At 43.3% G+C, this 19,915-nt stretch overlaps 1 protein-coding gene across 5 annotated transcripts; it reads right to left on the reverse strand.

Moving 5' to 3' along the window:
- Window positions 1-2,900: 2,900 nt before the first annotated feature.
- Window positions 2,901-19,232, reverse strand: TM7SF3 (transmembrane 7 superfamily member 3). 5 transcript variants are annotated; one of them, XR_013624167.1, is made up of 14 exons: window positions 18,957-19,203; window positions 17,731-17,885; window positions 17,207-17,351; window positions 16,757-16,874; window positions 16,216-16,384; window positions 15,972-16,125; window positions 15,397-15,483; window positions 14,831-14,911; window positions 14,429-14,581; window positions 7,663-7,760; window positions 6,662-6,758; window positions 6,389-6,494; window positions 6,056-6,218; window positions 2,901-3,304 (listed from the first exon to the last, which is right to left on the reverse strand). XR_013624167.1 is itself a non-coding variant. In XM_078782202.1 (13 exons), exons 4-13 carry the CDS (start codon window positions 17,307-17,309, stop codon window positions 3,072-3,074), a joined length of 1,359 nt encoding a protein of 452 aa, XP_078638328.1. In that variant the 5' UTR covers window positions 17,310-17,351; window positions 17,731-17,885; window positions 18,957-18,986; window positions 19,160-19,224; the 3' UTR covers window positions 2,901-3,071. The 5 variants fall into 5 exon arrangements, 3 of the variants coding, with proteins under 3 accessions (XP_078638328.1, XP_078638327.1, XP_078638326.1); XM_078782202.1 differs by lacking the exons at window positions 6,389-6,494; window positions 6,662-6,758 and having other exon boundaries at window positions 18,957-18,986; window positions 19,160-19,224; XR_013624168.1 differs by lacking the exon at window positions 6,389-6,494 and having other exon boundaries at window positions 3,165-3,304.
- Between the last annotated feature and the right edge of the window lie 683 nt (window positions 19,233-19,915).

A 19,915-nucleotide genomic window follows, 5' to 3' on the forward strand; every position in this document is an offset into this window, starting at 1 on the left:
TGGTCGCCCTTTTGGTTCAGGGTGCCAGTCACTCTGTGCAAGTCGCCGACTCTGGATCCAGGAAAAGAGCCCCAGACCATCACGCTTTCTCTTCCATGTTTGACAGTTGGTGTCACACACTGAGGAACCATCCTTTCACCCACTCGATGGCGTACAAAAACCCTGCGTGATGAACCAAAGATTTCAAATTTTGATTCATTGGTCCATAAGACCTTTTTCCAGTCGTCAGTAGTCCACTGGCGGTGCTTCATGGCCCAGGCAAGCCTCTTTTTAAAATTTTGCCATCTTAGCAATGGCTTTCTTACTGCCACTTGACCTGTCAAACGTGCAGCTCGAAGTCTTCTCTTCACAGTTGAAACTGAGACTTGCTTACTTCGACCAGCGTTAAGCTGTACTTGTAGCTGTTGTCCTGTGAGCCGCCTATCACGCAAGCTGTTGACTCTCAGAAACTTGTCTTCTGATTCTGTTGTGGCTTTGGGTCTGCCAGACCTCTTCCTTTCAGTTTCCTCCAATTTCCAATGTACTACTTCCTGCAGTGCAATATTGTCCAAATAATGCTTCAGAGGGTGTAATAACACTGTTCCAATACTGCTTTTATACAGACAGGGGGTTTTTTAATCAAGTAATCAGCAGAGGTTGGGACACCTGTAGGAATTGTTTGCATCAACCTTCAAGGCTTAATTTACTTACATTGCTGCAGAACAGCTGTAAGTTGTTAACCCATTACTTGTTCCCTGAAGAAGGCCTTTTTTAACAATATAACTGCAATTTACATTATTTTTACGTTTTTGCTAACCTAAACTTTTTTTTAAACCTCGAACAGTTTACTGCTTACCTTTGTACCATTTCAGGTTATTAACTGGACAATAAACTGCGTAAATTTCAATAAAACTGGAAAAATTGGTGTTCTAAAACTTTTAACCGGTAGTGTATGGTGATGTTGTTCGGTCCTGGCAATGGTTCGGTGGGGTTGATGACGTTGTAGGTATTGCACAGGCTGTGTGCGCATTTGAACATACCTGCCTGGAGAGGTGAAGGTAGTGTCTGACAGGGCAATTTCTCAAACTTTTGCCCCATTTGAATGGAAGGAACAGTGTTCGAGAGAAGATAAAAGATGTATATGTGTCCTTGTGTAGTATTCCAAGATTTTTCTGGATGATTTTTTTTTAACTGCAAGCTTGTCAGGAAGATAAACCAAGGTGAGAGGTATTTGCCGATTATCTTGTTTGGCTTTTTGAAAAGACTGTCAGTATGGAAGATGCAGTTTTGAACCTTTTCCACAAATGAAGTTGGCGAGCCCTGGTTCGAGAAGAACAGGCATTTCTTTGGCTTTCAAAATGAAATCCATATTGTCAATGCAGACAGCCTTAAACATCAGGAATACGATACGGAATTTTTGACACGTCGAATTATATGATGAAGTAGATAGCAATGAGTATCAGTGGCGTTATAATATACAGTTGTGGTTAAACTGTTATGGAAACAGCAAAAATCTCCCACATGTAATTGAATGAGCCGGTTGAATAAATTTTTGTTTGAATATATGTATGTGTATATATATATATATATATATATATATAATAATAATAATAATCACTGGATGTTAGTCTCATCTAACAGTCTGTGTTGGGTCTCTCGTGTATTATTCACCAGGAGCCTTATATCCTTTAAGAAAAAGAAAAAGAAAAAAAGAATTCCATTTGAATAGTTTACCACCTTAAAAACCTGACTGCGACCCATCACATTTCCAAGCTGGCCTCCAAAGCCAGTCGCTGACTGGGCATCCTCAGTCGTGTGAAGTCCTTCCTTGGCACACCTGAGCTCCTCACCATACAAGGCTTTCATCCGCAGCTCAATGGAATACTGTTCCCCCCTCTGGGCCGGTGCTCCTGCCTCACACCTAACTCGGCTTCACACTGTTGAAACCAAAGCTTTCAGAATCATTGGAATCTCCTGCGATGAAGCTAACTCCGAGGGCCTTTCACTCACCCACCGCAGGCAGGTTGGTGGTCTTTGTCTTCTACCGACTCCTCTCCGGCCTTGCTCCCCCAGCTCTGTGCCCCAAATATTCCTACAGGTCGCACAAGATCTGCCAGCAACTCTCTTATGGTTAAACTGCAAAATCTAGGCTCTCTGTTCATCTTCACTCTTTCATTCCCCTTTTCTCCCGCCTCTGGAACAAACTCCCACACTCCCATCAATCCTACTCCTCCCTCCAGGTTTTTAAAACAGCTGTTCACCACCATCTCTTATCTTCCCCCATCCAAAACCTTGATCTTTTCTACCACCGCTAATTCACCCCAGATACACTTTTTTGAAATTCCATCTTCTTTCCTGGAAGTCCTTGCAGTGTCCATGTTTTATACCTCTACCACCTCCCCCCCCCCACAGTTCTCTCGATGTCCGTGCTCTCAAATGTTGTGTTTGTGTCCTTCCCCCTCTCTCTCCCCATCTTGTCTACCGCTCCCCTTATTATGTTTTGTGTCGGTTTGACTTTTTGTGTGATTAATGGTAGCTCTTTCACAAGCCTCGATATTGTATATAGTATATATATAACAAAAAAAATATTCCACTGCATTACATTTTGGTTGATCAATAGACTAAGGATATACCCCAAAATACGTTGAACCGGTTTCAACTATCCTCAGGTGGAATAGTTCATCTTTCGCCACAAGACAACAGCTATTTCTACAGGTTATTGGTACAGGCTTTGGCAATGCCATGAAAACACCAACCACGACCCTTGGGTTTTGAGGGCATGTCCATCATACCGACTTTTGTAGAGCTCATTTATGGCACGGGTCAATCCAACAGTAACTTTTTACATTCACAAAGCTTGCAGGTACAATGCTAAACTTGAGTGATGTAGGAAGTAAAAAAAAAAAAAAACCAACAAGGGATAGTTTTACAAACCTGTAATTCAAAATTCTTTGTGTGTACATATATATATATATTGATTGATATAAAAATATATTCTTTATCCACAATCGCACCCAACAAGAAAAAAAATCATTGCATCAGTGATCATGAAATGCTTCAGGCGAAGCAAAACATCCAACTTGCATGGCGCATCAATGCGCTAGCAATAACGGAGTGCGTTCCCCACAGCCGCCGGGCTGAGGACATGACCTGCGTGCTTGCCGATGGTGCCGAGGGTTAAGCAGGTCGTCTCGCCTGCGCTCTCGCTCTTCCCGCCAGTGATCGTACGGGCAAGGAGGGAAAGGTGGACGGTCACAGAGAAGTTGGCACTGAATGACTGTCCCGGACATCGCAAGCAACAGCCAAAGTGCCATGAAGAGCAAATCTGAGAAAAAGACACTTCGGTTTTTCACAAGATTTGACAAATCCAATCAATCCAAACAGTATCTGCTATTCCTGAAGCATTACATCAACATTTAAAGGTTGATATAAATTATACTAACTGCACATCACTGCACTTAACCTTATCTCAATTGCAAACCTCAAAATAGGTGTTTACCTAAATGAAGACCCTCGACTCTTGGACAATTGATCGATCATTAGCTGGGCCCATGTTCTATGAAAGACACGTGGTGTTTTTTTTTGTTTGTTTTTTTTAAGCCCCCACAACTCACCCTTGGCCTGCGATTCAATGATGGCTATATTTTTTTCAGACCAACGTATGACTGACCTTCTACGTTTAGGGAAAGTGGAAATTAACAACGTGTTCTCCCATCCACAATCCATCCATAAAACTCATGGAAATACGAGGAAAATTATTCAAGTTGTGATCAAAAAGGTGTTTTTTTGTTACTTAAGTCACAATCCAAAAAGGTAGGTCAAGGCACAATCCACTAATCAAATATCAGGTGCATAACTTCAGTGCATGTACACTATTACAATGCAAGAACATCTTGGAAGGCCGAACGATCTTTGAGATTCCACATTGCCAAAAAAGTTTTTTTTTTTTTTTTCAGACCTCCATTTGACCTTGACCTATAACCCAGAGGGGAATGATGTAAATAAAGCGTAAATGCACCTTCCTTCAGGCTATTGAGGGCAATTTTGTTCTGATCAGCCAAAGCTTAGTCAAGGTATGGTGAAAAATGTTTAAATGGCTATAATTATGTCATTAACTTTAAAATTAGATCAAGGTCAAAATAATTATGTCAACCCCACCTACCCACGTTTCATTCAGAGGAAGGTTGAGGGCTATGTTTGGATAAAGTAAATATCTAAAAAATTTAAATCAGATCATTGCCCTTTGGGCCTCAATCGGGTCTTGTGCTAATACACAGCCTGTGATTTTTTTTTTTCTGGGGAGAAATCTAGTAACAAGTTGAGGATCGTATGTTGGGGTTGCAGTGATTTTTTGTCAACACCACAAATTATGTTCAGGCCCCGAGTGAGTATGTTCTTATGCCGTGCCTGGGTTTTTCCCCAGAAGTGATAGAGTAATACGCTTTGCGATTGTCATGCAGGAAATATTTAAATACATATATTAAATATTTAAAACCACGATAGGTTTTCGTTCCCACAATAACTTCAAAATAGCTGAAGGGATCTTAGTCAAACTTGGTGCAGTTATGTATAATGAGTTAAAGATGAACCGATTCGATTTTTGGGTCATGAGGTCAAAGGTCATTTAGGTAAAAATTATGTTGCTGCGCAAACTTGTGAACCAGTGATGGGATTTTGAACAAACTTTATATAAGTATATATGATGCAAAGACGTATTGATTATATTTTGGCATCAAAGGTGAGAAGTGAGGTGATTTGGGTCAGGTCAGAGGTCATGTCAGGTAAAAATGTAATGTGAGAACAGCTGAATGGATTTCAATCAAACTTTGTGCAAGTATGTTTAATGATGTAATAATGTGGGCAAAGGCATATCGGTCGACATCATGACTTCGAAGAGTGTAGTTGTAGTTATTTGTACATTTTGTCAATTATATCCAGAATGGCTTCCAAGAGCTGGATTGGGAATTGCTATTCATAATACTCTCCAATTAATCTGTTAAAGATTCATTAAACCTTTGTTTCTTTTTGTTTTTTTTCAGGTATTGATCTTAATTCTACTGCTACCACCTAATCCACAGATTTTGCATTTGCTGAGATACAACTAATCCATTGCGACCAGTTGTGGCATGTCCACAACTGGACATTCATGCCCATAATCATGAACTCCGTATCTGGAAGTCTCTTGGTAAGGTGTTGTAAACAGGTGATTGTGCTTTGGCAGTTAGGTGCATATTTATCTATATATGTAAAAGAAAGTTTTTGTTTGTTTGTCTGCACGCGCTAATCTCCTGAACGGCGAAGGATAGGAGGAAACCTCAAACAAAAAATGTCGGGAAGGGCACCGGGAAGGTTATAGGCTAGGTGGCGAGGCCGGTTGAGGCCACCTCAGCCGGGCTGGGCCCATTTCACAATTAAAAGCCGAGCTGAATTATAGTCGTCAATCTTCTACGGCCGCGAGTAAAAGCTGAATTATAGTAGTAAATTCATTCAAAAACAACCAAAAATGTCGGGACGGGCCCCAGGAAGGTTATAGGCTTGGTGGCGAGGCCGATCGACGCCGCCTCAGCCGGGTTGGGCCCATTTCGCAATTAAAAGCTGAGCTGAATTATAGTAGTCAATCTTCTATGGCTGCGAGTAAAAGCAGAATTATAGTAGTAAATTCATTCAAAAAGAACCCGGGCAATGCCAGGTGCATTCAGCGAGTTATTAATAATTTCATTTAATCTATATGGGTATGTAGTTGCCAAGACAAAGGCCATGACATGACAGGACAGGACACACGCACATGTGGATTTGAGACGACGCAAGGACTGACAAATTTGAAAATTCAGGAAGTCCACTGATTGACCTCGAACTAATAGGTCAATGATCCCTCATAATCTTTCAAAACAATCATATTTGGACCATAGCTTCGTCTTATCATAAACAGAACAGCCATTCAGTAGACTCAAATAATTTGCAGAGATTGTGGACAGAGGGGCACAGTTCCGGCTCCATACACATGTGCAACAATAAGTGCCCTGTTAACAGCTTGACAATACAGTGGAAATTGTTTCCCAGTGGCACCAGACCTCACCGTAGGGCTGCAGCGGAAGGGAGTTTATGGCAAGTGCTGTAGAGGGATGTGCTGCACGACGAGGTACAATGATGAGCAGGTAAGGAAGGGCACAGGGCACAAACCAAGCAATGGCCAGCACAACCATTTCAGCACCAATCACTGAGCATGCCACCACAGCAGACTGTCCCACAAGGTAAAACACACAAGCACTTCATAGATTCCTCTATCACACAAGGCGAGCATGGCAAAGCCATTCCAATTGACAACACAAACTACGATGATTTAAATGCACCTAGCAGAGAAACTTGAACAAACTATTGTTACGTTTATGGGGGGTAGGTGAAAGCGTACCGTAGGAAAGGTAGCACTGTATAGGAAGTAGCATGGACCATAGATGTGTAGGAGAAATCTCGATGTACAGCAAGTAGGAAACTGTAGCTCAAGTTGTTTAAGTGTTCTTTACACGGGGGGGGGGGGGGGGGGGGGGGAGTGAAGGCATGCTAATTAGTGTAGGGATTAAAGTTAGTTTTCCCCATGTGTGATTTCCCCCGTGATCAATCCTGAACATTTTGTAGCAGCGCCAGCCCTTAAATTACAACCAGCGCCAGCCCTATGAACACTCACGGTAAGTAAGCCCGGCCACATGAACACCTGCAACAAGAAGCCATGCCCCCGGAGTGGTACGATTGGCTGAGAAGAGCAGAAACGACAGGCTACGCCCCTGGAGTGACAAGGGCCGGAGGGGGGTGGGGGGATGATGTCAGTGAGAAGCTTCGAAAGCTGAGAGAGAGCAGAGCTGCAGGAGCAGAACGCTGGCGATTCTTTTGAGGGAGATCGATTGTGTGATGTTCCTTGAGGAGAGCGTTGTGTGTGGCATTGCAAGGGAGCTTCGATTGCTGGCTCTTCGGGGGCTAGAGGCCAGGCTGTCTTTCCCCAAACGGCAGAAAAAGGAAGGAGGGCCGTCGGCATGCCCACCAACGCAATCATACGAAGCGCTTTCGACGTCGGCGCCATATTTGCAGCTTCCCGCCTGAGTGACATCCAACTCTGAGCTTCACCACAATCGCCACCACTCACTAAAAAGGACCAGTTGGGACACGAGCTAAATGCCAGCACCTTAAAGGGACATTTAATTTTCGTTTTACTTTCCCCTGTGTGTTTGTATTCATGACTGAGGATCCTCAAAGTAGAGAATTTAGCTTTTACTTCAACATTTATTTTCGTCCTGCAGTCATTTTCATTAAATCATTATTGTTCAGTTATTGTGGCGTTTGCGCGTTTTGTGGTTTCGGAATAAACCCGTGTGTTCCGTTCAGGTAAACGCTTCGCATTCCTTCATCCCTCCCACGCCAAAAATACCGCCATTTTTCGGGTTGCCGCCTCGGGAGTAGAACTGTTCGGCTATTCGTCCAATGCTGATTTTAATCGCTATGGACAGGACACTTATGAAATAAATAGGGTAATATGGTACCAGTTTAAAGGACTAATACTGCAGATACCACTACACCTTTCAAAACACCAACTTGCACACAACACCATGTTGACATGGTGTTAATGTTTGGCACACTATGTACTTAACACAATTCCTTGTACTGTGGGTGGGTCAAGTGTGCGCATCACTTTACCAGTTTTAAGCAGGGCAAGGAAAGGAGGGGACCAAGTAGGACGACGCTAACAAAGCACATCCAGAAGTTGAAATCGCTCTTAAACACGGCCAAGTTTCCTGCACAAAAAACAAAACAAAACAAATGTATAACATTTACAAGATGTAAAAAACAAATAAATAAAGCGAAGGCACCCCGTCGCAAATACCCATGCTTCCCGCCAAAAACAAAGTTGAAAGATAGCAAAACGTTCCACCAGGATTGACCCAATATGAAATTTTGTGTTAAAATATTCTTTCGACCCCGATGACACTAAGTCCCCACCCCTGGGACATGAGCCAGGTTCAAATCCAAAAATTCATCACATATTTCATGCTTCCTCTAATTCTAATGTTGATTGCATATACTGTGCAATGTTCATGAAAAAAAAAAAAAAAAAAAAACCTTTAAAATGTGCCTGTAATTATATTTTTAGGTATTTGACCTTTTTACCTAAGCCCAGGGGGAGGGAGGAGTGGGGGGGGGGGGGGGGGGTCGAGGCCACAAATGACTGCTCTTGCACCTTTGTGCCATGTGTTGGATCATAACTATAGTTTGTTTAATTTGTGCACAACCCTTTTGGAGGAGACAACATAAGACAGACATAAGCCGATTACAATATCACCCCCTCCCCCAGTTTTTCCCAAATAGCAATAATAATAAATAAATAAATAAACATACGACATATAAATTAAACGGGATAGCTCAGAGGTGGGTTGTTTGATATACATTTGATTCCCGACACAATACAACTCAAGTTCACATTTAACGCAGTGCTTCACAGGCAAGGCGCTGCATCATTACCCTCGCCAGAGGAGAGGGTATTGCATTTGAGTCCGTTTGTTTGTCTGCACAGAATAAATATGATTTTCTCTGCAACGGTTGATCCGATTGACAGGAAATTATCACCATAGGTGCAACTCCACCTGTGGAATTTTTAAATGATAATTATGACGTAGGTCACGTGGTTCGGCCGCCATCTTGGCAAAACCGAAAAACTTTGCACCTCTATCTCCGGAAGCGCTAATAAAAAATTGAGACATGGCTCATTGTAAAGAACACTCCATGGGGAATAAAATATGTTAATGATGGTCATAAAAACCCTGGTGTTGGGCTAGCGGCTAGGGTGCCGGCTTAGGATCCTGGGTTCGAATCCCGGTCGATCGCTGAATTAACGCCAGGGGGGTTGACTCAGCCTGTCATCCTTCCGAGGTCGGCAAATTGAGTACCAGTTCACTGGTAATTCCCTGTTTGTCGTTAAAGGCGGCAAAAAGGGTTGGCGTCAGGAAGGGCATCCGGCCGTAAAACATTGCTTCAAAAAGGGGACCAAAAAACCAACAACAACCACGGTTCCCGAAAAAGGCCAACCCCCGCTTTGTGGGGAAAAATGGCCTCTAAAGGTGGTTAATGATGATGTCATAGGTGCCTCCATTATGACGTCATGATTTCACGTACAAAACTTCATCCAATCAAGATGAAATTTCTTGACCGCCATGTCGGTATTAACTGAGAAAAACAAAATGATGACGTCATGGGTCACGTGGATTGGCCGCCATCTCGGAAAAACCAAAAAAAAAAAAAAAAACCCCAAAAAAACAACCTTTGCACCTCTATATCTCCGAAAGTGCTGAACAGAAAAAATTGACGCGGCTCATTGTAAGGAACTCTCCATGGGGAATAAAATATGTTAATGACGTCATAGGTGCCTCCATTATGATGTCATAATTCGACATGTACAAAACTTCATCCGATCAAGATAAAATTTCTTCAGCATAATCTAGCAATAAATTAGTTTAGAAATAAAAATAATGATGACGTCATCGGTCACGTAGTTCGGCCGCCATATTTGTTTTAACACAAAAGTTGTTCTTTTCGTTCTTCGACCACGTGTTTCACCCCCATTTTCACGCGATTCCCCAGATCCGTTTTCCCTGTTCTTTTTGCCGACACCTTTTGCCCTGTTCACGTGACTCGTGTTTGCCCCTCAAGGCTCCCTCTCCCCGTTGGTTTTTTTTTTCGTGAATATTAGATTGTTCTTCACGGTTCTGTTTAAATATGTTTAAACCACTCTCTGACCACTTTAAAACAGCTGTTCACCACCATCTCTTATCTTCCCCCATCCAAAACCTTGATCTTTTCTACCCCCACTCATTCACCCCAGATCCACCTTGTTTGAAATTCCAACTTCTTTCCTGGAAGTCCTGGCAGTGTCCATATGTTTTATACCTCTCCCACCCCCACACTTCCCATGCCTCCCCCCCAAAGCCCTCTCCCTCCCACAGTTCTCTCGATGTCTCCATGTCTCTCAGTCCCTGCTCTCAAATGTTGTGTTAGTGTCCTTCCCCCTCTCCCTATCTTGTCTACCGCTCCCGATGTTATTTGTTTGATGTGTCTGTTTGTCTTTCTGTGTGATTAATGTTCGCTCTTTCACGAGCCTCGATCTTGTATACAAAAAAAAAACAAACAAACAAAAAAAAACAAAACTTTCCCCTGCAGTATTTTATTCAGTGGTATATTACAACACGCTGTTTTTCTTCCTATTTAAAAGGCTCTTTTCAATTTCCTCTCCAACTCATTCTACTTCAAAAAAAAATAAATTAAATCTCATAATTCTAAATCACTACATCTATCTATCTATAATTCCAGTAATCTCTGTATGTCTGTGTGTATGTCTGTGTGTATGTCTGTTTGTCTGTGACCGCTGTTTCTCGACAACCACGGGTCCGATATACTTGAAACTTGCCAGGTATATTGCTGGGGACCCGAGGATGTGCCTTTTCAAGGTTTCATATTAATCGGAGAAGTAGTTACCGAGCTATGGCGATTTAGCCGTTCGCAGTTCGCTTTGGCTTTGCGAATGGACCAAACCATTTCATGTAAATAGAGGGGGGGGGGGGGTTCTGTGGTCGTTGCGAATGGACCAAACCATTTCATGTAAATAGAGGGGGGGGGGTTCTGTGGTCGTTACTGCCACGTGGTTTCAAAGTTTTTTTTTGTTGTTGTTGTTTGCACGCATGTTTTTTTGCATGCACGTACGGGCACCCACGTACGGGCACGTCCTAGTGTTCTAAATTCACATTCATTCCACCCCTCCTCCATTGTTCTTAAACGGATCGCTAACTTGAAAATCACAATAAACCCAATTTGTTATAAATGTTCGTCTTTCATTAATCATCCACTTTCTAAACTCCCCCCTTGCCCCTCCCCTCCAAATCTCCCCCCTTGCCCCTCCCCTCCTAAACTCCCCCCTTGCCCCTCCCAAACCCCCCTCCCCCAACCCCTCGCCCTTCAAATCTCCCCCCTACCATCCCTCTCCAATTCTCCCTCCTCCCTCCCCAAAGCTGCCTCCTCCCGACTGCATCTCCCTTCGATCTCATACCTCCCCCAACCTTCTACTTTCCTCTGCCACCCCTCAAAGAACGCCTCACTGTGCCTCATCCCATAACCATCAAACCTTTCGTCCTTATCCTTCCCTTTCTTGTAACTCTTCTGTAATCTCTGACACTATTAACTGCTCTTCCTACCTCCCCCGCCCATCCTTCATCTGCCCCTACCCCAACCCTCCCCTCTCCTGCACCCGATGCTCCCCCTCTCTCCTCATTAACGATATGGACCTCAAACATCTGGGGCCTTCACTCAAACCTGATTGATCTCTCCATTCATGTTGCTTCTGACAATCCAGACTTGATCTGCTTAACACAAACTTTCCTCCTTCAAGATGTCTCTGATTCCTTAATATCTCTTCTTGGTTACTCCCTCCTCTGGTATGATAGACCTGAGCCTCGTCGTGGTGGTGGGGTTGCTACGTTTATCAAAAACTCTTCCTCACTCTTTGCACTGCCCTCTCTCCACCCCACCCCCAGGAGTACCTCTGGCCACGGCTTCCTCTCCGCCCCCACCTTTTGTTCATATGTGTTCTGTACCGTCCTCCTAACAGTGATGACTCCATTTACATGTCGCTGTCTGACAACATGGACCAACTTCCATCAACTCATCCCAACTCTCTCTTCCTCATATGTGGCGACTTCAACTGTCATCATGCCAGCTGGCTGGGTGTGGGTTCCTCTCTCACCAGCCATGGCACCTCAGCAAAGGACTTCTGTGACTCTGTGACTGACACAATCTGTCAATTTCCCGACCTGGATCTCAGTCAATGGAGTATCTTCTCTTCTAGACTTGGTTATGACAAACTTCCCTGCAAATGTCTGCTGCTCTTCTTCTGCTCCAATCCGTTCTTCTGATCATGTGCTTGTTAAAGTGGACCACTCTCTGGCCATTCTCAGAGCCTCCTCAGCATCGGAGTCTGGCATTTCACTCAGGCCGACTGGCACGGGCTGCAAACAGCCATCAATCATCTGGACTGGTCTCCCATCTCTACTGCCTCTGACCTCAATTCTTCCTGGGAATTCTTCCAAAGCAAACTGCTCTCTCTCATGCACAGATTTATCCCATCTTGTCTTCAGTTGTCTTACCCTTCCTCCTTGTCCATGGTACACTGAATCTTGTGGTGAGGCAGTTGCCCTAAAACAAGTTGCCTTTGCCTCTTGGAAGGCTAATCCAACTGAAGGCAATCTCAGTTCCTTCCACCAAGCTCGGAACAAGTGCGAGTCTACCCTCAGGAGTGCCAGGAAGCACTATCTCTCCACACTCAAGAATGAATTCTCAAACCTGTCTCCTTCCTCCAAATCCTGGTGGCGTCTGGTCAAATCCGTTTCTGGTGTTTGTTCCCCCTCCATCCGCTCTCCCTCACCTCAAATGGCTACACAGTTGACACCGCACGTAACAAAGCCGAATGCCTCAACTCTGTGTTTGCCTCAAAATCGTGTCCCAAACCCGTCTGTTCCCACCTTACCCAGTCGAACCCAACTGCTCCTGGACTCTGTCCTTCTCTCCTGACAAGGTGAAGTTTTTGTCAAACCTCGACTCCGATTCTGCAACTGGACCAAATGGCATCGGGTCCTAAAATCCTGCTCTGCCGCTCTATCTCACCCTCTCTCTGTTCTTTTCACCCTCTTTTTCTCAAGGTCATCTGATAGCATCTTGGAAATCAGCAAACATTACCGCTTTACACAAAAAATGTGCAAAAACAGATCCTTGCAACGACAGACCAATCAGCCTGCTCCCAATTATCAGCAAAGTCATGGAAATCCATCATTGCTTCGGATATCAAATCCTTCCTCCTCTCCAATGGCTTGATCTCCGATCATCAATTTCGATTCAGACCAGGTCATTCTACTCTGCACATGTTGCTTCTGCTGTCTCAACAATGGATGGAGGTCCTCAATGCCAAACAGGAAATCAGAGCCGTCTCCCTCGACATATCACGTGCCTTTGATACGGTCTGCCACCCAGCTCTGCTCACCAAACTCTCCTCCTATGGTATCCATGGAAATCTCCACGCTTGGCTTGCGGACTTCCTCTCTGGTCGTAGTCAACGTGTGGCCCTGAATGGATTTCTCTCATTGCCCCTTCCTGTTCTGGCTTGAGTTCCCCAAGGTAGTGTTATGGGCCCTGTGCTTTTTCTGGTATTCCTCAATGATCTCCGACTCTCTGGAAAATCCTCTCCATCTCTTTGCTGATGACTCCACGCTTTGCTGATGACTACACGCTGATGCGCTTCGGCCTCATCGTGAGAGATTTGAATAATCGAGTTTTCTTTAATTCTACAAAAATCTTGACAGAGGTGAAGCTGGGGTGCCAACCCATAGGGGAGAGCAGTACTCCTTCGAGCTACAGTGAAAGGCCTCGTCAATCGAGCATCTCCTTTTTTCTAACATACGACTTGGATTGACAGAGTAACTTTGTGCCAGCACTGGAGAGAGTTTCCAAATTTCTGCTCCGACTACAGCCTGCCATATTCAATGCAACAAGTACCTCATCTCAATTAGGAGGCTGCAGTGAATAGTATTGGGCAGAAACCCAACCCACCGAATTAGTAAAATAGGAATATAGAATTGCTGGTCAAATTTTTTTTTTTTGCATGCAACATACTTGAATCGAGAAAATCGTTTCATCAACATCAGTTTACCATTTATATTCACGAAAAAAAAGAAGAAAAAAAAAAGTCGTTTGGGAAATGAACACGAAGGTCTGTTCCAGGTGTGCATAAAGGAGCGAGTTGATAAAATGAGGCTGTGTTAAATAGCCAAGAGGAAAACATCAGGATGACTGGCACAATGCAAAATAAAAACAAGAAAAAGATCAGAGATTGCAAACCCTCACCAGGATGTATTTTCAGTGGTTTTTAAGGCTTTGTTAAAACAAATATGGCGGCCAAACCACGTGACCGATGACTTTTTTTTCTAACCTAATTTATTCCGATTATGCTCAATTTCATCTTGATCGGATGAAGTTTTGCACTTGTCGAATTATGACGTCATAATGGAGGGACCTATGACATCATTAACATTTTATTCCCCATGGAGAGTTCTTTACAATGAGCCATGTCAATTTTTATTATATTCAGTGCTTTCAGAGATTGAGGTGCAAAGTTTTTCGGTTTTTCCAAGATGGCGGCCGAACCACGTGACCTATGACATCATAATTATAATTAAAAATATATATACAGGTGGAGTTGCACCGATGTTGAAAATTTCCCGTCAATCGGACCAACAGTTGCAGAGAAAATCATATTTATTCTGTGCGGACAAACAGACAAACAAACAAAGGGACTCAAATGTAATACCCTCTCCTCTGGCGAGGGTAATAAAATAAAAGCAGCCTTCTTTCGTTTCTCTGCATTGCTTACCAATCGGTGTTGCGAAGATAATGAGCGCAACTTGTGCTCCTAGGAGCAGAGAAAGAATCAAAGAGCACAGAAGCACCGATCCAAAGCGCCACCAAACGAGGAGCGCGATGCAACCAGCCAGCATGGCAGCGCCAAGCCCCATGGCCAAGGCCGCTGCATCAGCACACGAGAGCACATTTACCTGCAGGATTCTTATTCCTTCAAAAAAAAAAAATCCTTCCCTTGCCTTTCGTTTCAGTTGTCCGACGGCAAGGCTGACAAACAAAAGAATATTTTTAAACAGTAGAAGAAGAGAGGAGGGAGGGGGCAGGGGAAATCAAGACTGCACAACATTTGGCAAGCTGCTCCAAAAGGACAAAACTGGTTACACTTCCAATGTGGTGGTGATTAAAGATTAAATACCGTAATCTGTAAATTCCGTGAATCTTATTATCAGAACGGTTGTCAGGCTCGCTGTAACAGCAAACGCGCTCAAAAACGTTTCTGCAAAGCACACAGAAAAGACAAAGGCAGAGGAGCACAAATGAGCAGGAAATGGACATGGCAGCTCAAGTAAGGTATCAGAAGAAAACTCAAAACTTCAATCATATTTCATACACATTTAGAAGAAAACTCCATAGGTATCAGAAGGTATCAGGTATACCATAGGTATCAGAAGTATCAGGTATACCATAGGTATCAGAAGTATCAGGTATACCATAGGTATCAGAAGTATCAGGTATACCATAGGTATCAGAAGGTAAGGTATCAGAAGAAAACTCCAAACTTCAATCATATTTCATACACATTTAGCAATTTCTTCTGCACTCAATTTCAAAATCATAGTGTGTGTAAACTCTTCGAACCAAATTTCATTCATGCGTTTAGCATGACAAATACAATATACAAAATGTTTACAACAGTCAAACTGTAAACGCTGCAGAGAGATCACCAGCAGTGCAAGTAAATGGGAGAAGTTCGAAACCTACCGACGCGGTACAAGTAATGTCCAAGGAAGCAAAGGATGAGGCCAAGTGTGCCAATAGACACACACAGGAGAATGACAAGGACACCATCTGTGGGCAGCATGCACACACAACACGTCAATAGGTTTGTGGAATAGTACACCCACAATAAATAAATCAAAACACCCCCAGGAACAAGAAAAGCGACACAATGGCTACTGAAAAGTGACTAGTTAAGGATGCATGGATCATTGAAAGGGAATGCGCACTACACGTTCCTCCACTCCAAAATCCTTCCATCACAAGCATCCGATAAAACAGCGAGACTCATGGAAGAGCAAGGTTAAATTAGCAGTGGGGTAGTGGTGCAATTGGGCACAACCAGCAAGTAAATAACGACCATGGAGATAGGGCAAACAGAATACCAAATGAAAGAGGAAACACTGATATCAGCAAGGAAGGCTCATGGGAGTAAAGATAAAGGTTCCTCAATCGTCTAAATGAGAACTGCATTCAGTGCTGCACAGCGGTCAGGGTGTCAGAACCAAGAGCTATCATGTCGGGTGGTTCTGCCATGTGCAGAGGCGAGAACCACATACCGCCGCAGGTTGTGCAGCCAGGAACAAGTATGGGGACGTATGATGCAGATGTGCGCGTAAGAGGATCATGAACAACCAGGGCAAAAATAATCGAGAGACGTGGAGCCGTAGTGATGAGCACACGTGGAAGGGAAGTCGATGGCAGGGTGGTAACCTGGAACGGCCACAAGATGGAAGCAGTCACACAATGACTCAAAAGACCCAATTTCAAATTTACAAGAATGCCGAAAGCTCTCGCTCACACCTTGGAACCAAAGCGAAGGGTGCTGCCAGGCATGGCCATGCGAGCAAACTGGTACCACTCCACACTGTTCTTAAAGCTTGTGGGCAACACCCAACAGAACAAGTCATATTCCAACCGCCAGCGCGTACCCGCTCCAGTGCCCACGTCACAGGGTGGCTCGGCAACAAACCTCAATATAAACAAAGAAACTCTGGTGAAGATTCTTCAAGAGCACGAAACAAGGAAATTCCAATAATTTAAGGTGCAGTTACCATGCCGATAGCATTATCCGAGCAGGCCGAGCCACTACAAGCACATTTCCCCATCAGATTAAGAAATTTGTCTTTTTTTGTCCACCTCTTGCCCATCCAGGTGGTCATACTTACCCAGAATAATAATAATACAATACAATATACACTGTCATCATCATGGGATACACCCATCTCACACACAATATCAATGGCACAAAGCTTCCAATTCCACTTCAGTTCCATTCATGCTACTCTGGCTCGTTAACATATCACCTGAGGTACCTGGGCAACCAGCACTTGGCGCTACCTACCATGGCCATCCAATGTTGGCAGGTGCAAACTCAAGCTCGACAACATCTTTGAAAGCAATGTGCAGGTTCGGGTCTGTTTCAAGGTTAAACTCAAGGTTACATCCACCAGGTACAGGAGCTGGCGAGGATGGAAACGATGATGGGAGGTGTGGAGAGGGAAGGGGCATGAGAGAGGGAGAGACAGAGACAGGGACAGAGACAGAGACAGGTTGCAATCAAATAAAAAGTTAAGATGTGGGTGGAATAAGGAACAGAAGGATCAGTCTGTGGTTATCAGAGCTATGGTTGATTAGATCAAAGAACTTGATTACAATTGAAATACTACCGAGTGGAGTCATATTTTATTACTTTTCTAATACCTGGTCTCAATATCGACTTGGGAACACCATAAAGTTTTCCCACAAGGCCTAGCAATCCTACAAAACAACAAGACCAATATGGCAAGCATACCCTCAGCAGAATACGACAAAGCAGCGACGAGTGCTTGCGTAGCTCGATCAGCTCGGAGGTACCACGAGGTCACTTGGCTCAAGACTGCAGGCTTGAGGACCATGCCGACACTAGCACCCTGATATACATTGCCTTGGGAGAAGTCCTGGAACACATCACAGTACCAAACATTTTTCCAATTGGCCGATTCAGATTCAAAATGAGCAAGTCGTTTCTTGTCCACCCAAGTAGTCACAACTACCCAGAACAGCAATACAATTCGCCATCATCGTGGCATATACTCATCTCGGACAATCGCAACGGTACAAAACCCCAAATTCCACTTCAGTTCCATTCACCTTTTGGGGACTTGGTCAGAGGTAGACAAGCATTTGATTATTATTATTTTATGATGAAATGAATTTTGATCTGAAAACCCTACCAACAGTCCCACTCGCACCGAGACAACCCAGCATGAGAACTGTTCGAGACAAACCAGGCAAACGGAACGCGTTGCAGTGAAATCGAGCTCCATGACAACTCACCTCGGTGAGTGAAGCGGTGAGCACAGCATCAGTCGCATGTGCCTGAACAACCAGGACGCTGATGCTCGGAGAGAGGGGTACGAACACCTTCAGCGTGCGATTTACAGGCACGACTACCAATGAGAACCGGCCTACGGGCAAATCCAGCTCATCACCTGCAAGGATCAAAGAGCAAGTTAGGTTCAGACACATTCAGAGTTTGTAAAACAGCAAGGTGGCTATCTATTTATTACGTACGCACATTTGGCCTAATTACCCCGCTTTTCCCTCAATCAGTTCAATGAAAGTTCATTCAATCCAATTATACTTACAATCCTTCCAGTTCACTCAAACTCCCTTAACCTCAAATATCCCATAACGACCTTCATTTTAGCTCCTTCACCTCAACTGCGTACATAATAAATAAATACAGTAGCCCGACAAGAAATTCCAGCCGATTTTCACAAAATTAATCTTACAACTATCATGTGAAAAGCTAAAAGGTAATCGTAATGTATTATACAACGAAACACATATTGCCACACGTCATGACGTCTGGATAAAGAGAATCGAGCGAAGACAGCACCTTGCATCTATCTATAATTCCAGTAATCTCTGTTTGTACGTTTGTTTGTGACCGCTGTTTCTCGACAACCACGGGTCCGATATACTTTTAACTTGCCAGGTATATTGCTGGGGACCCGAGGATGTGCCTTTTCAAGGTTTCATATTAATCGGCCAATTACTTACCGAGCTATGTCCAAAAAACGATTCAACCAATCAGAGAGCAGCGAACTATCGCGTGTGCCGAACGTGGCGGACACACTCTGCCTCGGATGGCACATTTCAGAGCGTATTCATTTATTTCACGTTTGCAAACTATGTTGGCGCTATGTTGGCGTTAAACGATGTTTTAAAACTAATAAAAACGAATTTGCGATTCATTCGCTTTCCTGCGCGTTTGTGCACGCGATGGCGATTTCTTTACCAAACTCCGGAAGCCGTTCGCTTTGGACCAAACCATTTCATGTAAATAGAGGGGGGGGATATAATTTTAGATATAGATATAGTACGGGCAATGCCCTAGTAGTCATAAAGCGGAGAATACTGAATAGTTCCGGCTTCGTGGATACGTCGGGTCCACTTACATGTGAAAAGTCTCAATCACTACATCCAACCTACTTACCTACCTACCCCGAGAATACATTAAAATTTCCATAAATGCACGTAACAAGGTGAAGGTGTACCTGTAACGTTTTGCGCAGGAAAGTCAAAGTCTGAAGAGACAAATGTAGAAATCAAAGCACAACAGGTGAAGAACCAGAACCAAAAACCCGCCATACCCGAAACTACTCGCTTTCGAATTAATGTTAAAAGGCTATGTCTCGTAATTCAACCATGAACCGCACATGCACTATCAATCACAAGCAGAAGCAGAAGCAAACCAAACTTTAAAAGCAGATGCACATCTGAACCTTATTCTTCTTCTTCGGCGGTATTTAAACCCTTCTTTCCAAACAGGCGTATCTTTTTTTTGAGTTTTATGACATTTGTTATTTCCTTTTGATTGTCGAACGATGAAATATATTTTTCATAAGCAAAGGATACTATTTAATGAATGGCAAAATAATCAAATTATGCTAAACGTATACACCGCCTAAACACTTGAGCGCATTATCCGATCGTTGTCTTTCGTGAATTATCACTCAGTTACAATCATTTACAATCTATGAAAACTTCACAGCTTCTGACAAATATATATATATATATATATATATATATATACATACATATAAACTATTGGAAAAACAAATGGGATTTGTAAAAGATCTTTCTCCATCTGAAAAATGCATTTTGTTTCATTTCGAATGCTAAGTTTATGTTATTCCACGAACGTACGTCTTGATCTTGATGCTGGGACTAACTTCCTTCGTTCTTTTAATGATGTGATGCGAATGATTTTAAAGCGGTTTTAATAAATGCATGAAGAAGAAGAATAGCTTTTTTAAACAACGAAGGTCATGAATAAGTAACGTTGTTGTGAGGAAGATGAACTGAAGAGTGAGAAAAAGTTGCTATCTTTTTTTTTTCAAGAATAAATTGTTAGCCTGCCTTAGGCGGTGTAACTGGTGGTACACTAACCGGTGTTGTAGAAATGTTTGATTTTATTCTTGCCGTGTTGATCTCTTATTTTGTATTCTGTATC

The sequence above is a fragment of the Myxine glutinosa genome, chromosome 7, assembly GCF_964187855.1.
Source record: "Myxine glutinosa chromosome 7, kmMyxGlut1.1, whole genome shotgun sequence".
Taxonomy (NCBI): Eukaryota; Metazoa; Chordata; class Myxini; order Myxiniformes; family Myxinidae; genus Myxine; species Myxine glutinosa.

Coding starts and splice junctions, on each gene's coding strand:
- TM7SF3 (XM_078782200.1), bottom strand. CDS start 19,050: ATGGCGGGTTTTTGGTTCTGGTTCTTCACCTGTTGTGCTTTGATTTCT. Junction 17,352..17,730: donor TCACCGCTTCACTCACCGAG/GTGAGTTGTCAT, acceptor GATGTGTTCCAG/GACTTCTCCCAAGGCAATGT. Junction 6,219..7,662: donor CCTTGCCCTGCTTAAAACTG/GTAAAGTGATGC, acceptor CTTGTGGGACAG/TCTGCTGTGGTGGCATGCTC.